The sequence below is a fragment of the Egretta garzetta genome, unplaced genomic scaffold, assembly GCF_000687185.1.
Source record: "Egretta garzetta isolate BGI_Z169 unplaced genomic scaffold, ASM68718v1 scaffold169, whole genome shotgun sequence".
In the NCBI taxonomy this organism is placed as follows: Eukaryota; Metazoa; Chordata; class Aves; order Pelecaniformes; family Ardeidae; genus Egretta; species Egretta garzetta.
This window is the reverse complement of record NW_009260798.1, coordinates 832062-837840: the sequence shown is the minus strand read 5'-3', so window position 1 is coordinate 837840 and position 5779 is coordinate 832062. Positions and strand designations below refer to the sequence as shown.

The window sequence follows — 5779 nt, the reverse complement described above, 5'->3', positions numbered from 1 at the left end:
CAGTTGAAAAAAAATACAGGATAGACTCTGTCACAACTGAACTGAATAAAATGTCTTTAGGCATGACTCTGAATAGTCCTCACTGCACTGAACTGCTGGATGGTGCCCATGTGCACAATCTGGCTCTGCCAAGGATCGCAACATCAACTGGTGGGAAGCATGCAATACACTGCCAGAAGTTTTAGAGTAAGAGGGTTATGCTCAGCCGTGTAGTCTTCATGTGGTATCGTTTTTGATAAGCAACTTCTTTTTGTTTCTATAATCACTTTGGCTTTTGCCATCATCTGCGTATCTTTATTATCTGATTTCGAGACAAGTGTTGATAATAAGCCAATAATACCAATTCACTTTGAAAATGAGCTACCATGGAATATGGGCTACAAGGACAAGCTTGCTTTTGAGTAGCTGAAGAAACAGATAATATAAACATGCTTGCTTGTGTATTCCAAAAAGGAAATATACTTGCCCAATAAACTCAGGTGTACTGTTTTCCAACATGTGTAGTCAGATGAATAAGATTGATTTCAGTGAACAATATGCAGAACTTGAAACAATCTTAATTTTTTTGTGTGTGTGAATAGATATGTCAATTAGATGCCATCATCAGGACATATTATTGTCTTCCCAATGTATACATCTACAACCTTCTTTCTTTCATCACACAGTTCTAAAATCCCATGATAGATGCAAGGACATCTGATTGCTTCATTCGGTAAAAATATCACAATGCATCCAGGAAAGTTTCTTGCTCTGTCTTACTAGTCTGCAGCTAACTTTTAATGACTGAGTCATATCATTATTTTGTGGCCAATGTACTTCATAAAGCTAATTTTTTGTTTAGTGCCCAGACATGAACTTTTATATCTAATACCTCCGTAATGAACACAGAGAGCATATTGTTGCCTGTGGTGCCCTTCCCAGAATTAGTTTTTTCCACCAGAGCTTCAGTGTTGCACGCGCTGAAATTACAGAGGCCAAATAATTTCCAGTTTCCTGTGAACTCAGCAGTGAATGTAATGTACTTTCTATGCTGTCTTTAGACACTGATTTCAAGGAAACTGTTTTCTAAGATTTGTATCAAAAATTAATGCGCACAACCTACGGAAGCAGAGGTTATTTCATACCTGTAGAACTATTGCAGAAGAGAGCTGTGACTCAAAGTCTTTTCATTTTCTCTTTTTGAAGCTATTATTTGAAATTATGCTGTTCAGTTTCAGAAAGTGCAGACAGACTTTTGGCTCTGCATGTCCTTATGGACAAACACACGGCGCTGAGGTGTGTTCGTTGGGTATGTAGGCAACGCAAATTCTGCCATTGGTTTCTGTGGAGGCAGAATTTCAACCCAAATGCTGCCTCTAGATGTGGTGGTGCTGCTGCTGATGAATTCCCATCCCAAAGAATCACAGATCACTTTCAGATCACTAGAGCCTAGTTTGGAGTAGCAGATAAAGAGGAGAAGGTATATAGTTTGCATTATATGATGTCTAGAGAGAAGCACTGGCAGAGGGTGATGGTGGCATGGCACAGAGCAGTCAGAGGGTGATGTTTAGGCCCAGCAATATGTTGAATTAAGCCATCTAGATGTTAGGCATTGAAGATATTTGATGTCACAGCTGATTCAGAAATTTCAGAATTATCCTTTTTTTGTTGAAGAAACTGTAAAGTCTAGTGGTTTTATAGTATTTTTCCCTTTGTAGTGAGTTGGTGTCCTCTGTTTGGAGGTGATTGAAGACTCAACAGGAGAGAGGGAGGAGTTATGTGTATTTTAGATTGAAAGAAGTGATTGTGAGCATTTTCCTACAGTATAAACAATACTTACACTGAGTGTATGTACATTCACCTCCTGCGTGAACAGGTAGTGTTGCCTGAGTTTCTGAGGCCGCTGGCCCATGTCATACTTACCCTGCTCCTGTAAATCTTCACTTATGGCAGCAGCAGCATCTCACTTTGGGATCCAGTCCCAGGAACGCAATTTCTTTTTTTCTTTCATCTGATTTAAGAAGTCATTTATTTTCATGCAGAGGCATGGTCTTGTGATGTTGTCTTTCCTGTTGAGTGCTTTACCTATACAATTGGTCGTGCTAACTAAATTAAATATCCTGTATTGTAGGTTATATCAAACACATGTTTGTGTGACATGGAGCTGAACCATCATCGCAATTCTGTTAGTTTTCTAATAGAAATGTTATGACAATTAGGCTTCCTGAATAGCTCAGTATTTCAACAGAGAGCAATAAAATATGCCTGTTGAAATGCACTGCTTCCTTAGGTGACCTTTTGAACAATTCATGAGTAGTCAAAACTATGAAATATGTGGAAGAGTGTGTTCCTTCTAAATATTAGTATGTTAGCCTCACCACGTCTTTCATGAACAGAGTGTTATCACGTAAACAGGATAGGCTGGAACAAAGCAGTCCTAGTGTGAAGAGCCTCCCTATGTTTAATAAGATGGAAGAGCTCCCTAACCCTTTCAGACCAAGGAGGAGCTCCACCTGATGCAGATCTAAATCCAGCATTTTATTTTTCAGTCTACTAATGACTATCTATGCCTGTCTCAAAGTACATATTTAAATAGCTAGCCTCACCATTTATTCACTGTCAAAATTCAGCAGTGCTATACAAGGAAAGATGGGATAATTCAGGGAAATAAAACACATTTTATTGGTGCATGCTTGGGGTGTGTTAAAAGTCAGGGTAATGACTGCATTTATTCCATTTGTAAAGATGTGAAATGGTTCAAGTTAGGCAATGAAAGCGTGATGATTCTGTCCACCTGGTTTGTCCCTTAAGTAGACTTCAAGGGCACTCCATACCCTTAGGGCTGTAGGAGATGTGGAAAATATATTGTGGACAGTTCATCTCCATCTAGAAGTTAGACATCTAATTTTGAGCTAATCATCGAGGCTTCCTGATAGTTACTGGAAGAAGACAGTCCCTGAAAAGATTCATGGCTTAAATGATGTGTTAAAATGGGTCGAATCATGTTGGGATGTAGAAAGTACGTGCTTCAGTATTTTGTGCAGGGGGCCATTGCTCTCCAGGAAAACAGTTTCTGGATTCCACCCTTGATGTGAACATGTGACTGACCTGACTTTGTGTTCTTTGCTGCAGATTGATTTTGAAGATGTGATTGCTGAGCCAGAGGGAACACACAGCTTTGATGGGATTTGGAAGGCCAGTTTTACCACCTTCACTGTAACGAAATACTGGTTTTATCGTTTACTGTCAGCTATCTTTGGCATTCCTATGGCTCTCATATGGGGCATCTACTTTGCCATTTTGTCGTTCCTGCACATCTGGGCAGTGGTGCCGTGCATAAGGAGCTACCTGATTGAGATCCAGTGCATTAGCCGTGTCTATTCGATCTGCATCCACACATTCTGCGACCCACTGTTTGAGGCCATGGGCAAAGTGTTCAGCAGCATCCGAGCCACAGTACAGAAAGAGATCTGAGGGACATTTCAAGGAGAGCCATCAGCCTAGGAAGGGGGTGGGGGGTTTGTGTTGTTTGGAGTGTTTTGGTGCCAGTTTCATGTTTCCCAAAGCAACACACAGCAACTGGTGGTGAATATACTGGCCCAAAACAAAGAATCACTTGCTCAGTTTCTTTTTGTACTGTTTATTCTTACTGGACTACTTGCTTCTTTTTTTTTTTTTCTTTTTTCTTTTTTTTTCCTTCAGTCTGCATTTCAAACTGACCTTAAATGGCTATTCTTCCATGCCAGCTTCATATCATTCTGCTGGCTGTTCAATTCAGAGACTGAAGTGTTGGATGCCTTTTTATCTCACCCTTTATTCCTTATGAGATAAATCCACAGTGATACTGAAGAACGACAAAAATGCTTTCCAACACTGTAAAGCCATTCATTTATTGTGGCCAAAGAGCACAGAGCTATTGCAGCAGAATGAACGTGACCAGCTGGCAGGTTTTAGCAGAATGTTCTTTTTCAATTGGATTGTCAGCTGACTGCAGCTATTTACAGTCATGGTCAGATATGGTGCACTATGAATAAATTAGTTAAGTAAACAAATTACTGAACTAATATACTTCCCAAAAATCTAACACTTTATCAGGTTGGACACATTGACACATGAAAGCTTTTCATGTGCATAAAAAGCTTCGTGTCGGTGCCTTTCTGTCTCATTCTCTCTTGGAAGTTTGCATCCAGTCGTTTCTCAACCTTTGCTAGGATTGCAGAAGCAAACTGCAGCTGAGAGCTAAAACTGGTCATCATGGAAATGTTTTCCTGACTGTGACTTATGACACATCCCTTAGCGAGCATTTAGGCGCTTATCTCATAGGCTTCTTGGTTTTTGTGCAAAGTATTCATATAAATACATATCGCAGGCATGCCAGAGATGACCCTGAGTTGCAAGGTGTGCCAAACACAAGCCCCATGAGGCCAAGGAGGAGCTGCCCCTGAGAGAAACTTTTCTATCAGCTTTCAAAGCTTCCCTATCAGCAGATATCAGCATGCCGCTAGCACGCAGATTGAGGAGAATTGACGCTTTGCTGAGTCTGAACTAATCCATCACATGAGATGGTTTAGAAATTTCATATTTGTGGGTTGGTTTGTTCGTTTTTAGCTGAGCTGCAACATCGGGAAGTCTTAAACGGAGGGTGTTGTGTGAAACTACCGCGTCGCAAAGCGCAAGGCTGAGAAAGCAAAGCCTTTGCGACACGTTCGGATGCTGTGACCTGCAGGAGCTTTTTGCCCTCGTGGTAGTACTGTCTTCAAAGATGCCCTCTGCATCCTCATACGCTTTGCATGAAGCATTTGTAAAAATAGTTGTGAGGCTAATCAGCTTTACTGTAAACCAACCTGGGGCCTGAGCCTCCTCCAGTTGGGATCTCCAGCAAACCAGTTCTTGACCTCGGAGAGTGCGAGGTTTGACCCTTGGGATGAGCATGGAGCTGTCTGGTACACCTACAGCTTTTTTTATTTAGCGCTGATATTTCACATATTGCTTTACCTAACACAGGAGTGCCTTCGGTTCAATTTCTGCCAAAGCATTGAAAACTTTAGGAAATGCTGCATTTTTTAATGGGGGTGGGGGGAGGAGGGAAGAGGGGAGAGGGTGCACAAAAAAATTACAAAGCTATTAACTACTATTGTTTGCATTTAAAACAGACACTGGTATGGATATAGTTTTATGTTTTTCTATGTACATAATGAAGAGTGTACTATTATAGATTTTTTCAGTATTAAAAACAAGCAAGATTGTAAACAAGAAATACTTTATCTTTTTATGAGGAAAATCACTCTGAAGAAAACCTTCTTGATTTACCATATAAACTTTATATCCTAAAAGATGTCTGTTCACTTAGAGTTACTAGTCCCTAATCCAAATACATTGCTGATCCAAGACATTTACATTGTTGTTATACACTTACAGATATAACTGACACTTTTTTTTTATTCTGCATGTACATTAAAGACTACAATAAAAAGATGTTTAATGGTAGCACCTGTCTGACTTCTTTTTCCTTGAAAGTCATGTGAACGAGTCTCATGTTACTAGGAAAAAAAGCCCAGTATTTCTTGATAAAGAAACAGAAAGTGATGTCATTTGTTTCTCAAGAAAAAATGTGCAAAACTATCTTGATTTGTGGTTCAGATTCTGACTCAGGAAGGTTCTTCCCAACAAAAAAAAAAAGTCTTTTTTTTTTTCCCGAAGTAAATATTTTCTGCTGCTAAATAAGTAGGCAATAGGACTAGTGAATCCAGCATTGAACAGGGAGCCTAAGCTTCTCTAAATGCTTGGTGTTCCTCAGTTT

General features: G+C 39.9%; 1 protein-coding gene across 1 annotated transcript in view; it reads left to right on the top strand.

The window, feature by feature from the left end:
- LOC104133410 (caveolin-1) overlaps positions 1 to 3453 on the top strand; it is a 15215-nt gene extending 11762 nt beyond the window's left edge. Inside the window, exon 2 of the mRNA XM_009646805.2 lies at positions 3112 to 3453. Coding sequence (XP_009645100.1) covers positions 3112 to 3453 — 342 coding nt within the window. The remainder of the gene's footprint in view (positions 1 to 3111) is intronic.
- The last annotated feature ends 2326 nt before the right edge of the window (positions 3454 to 5779 follow it).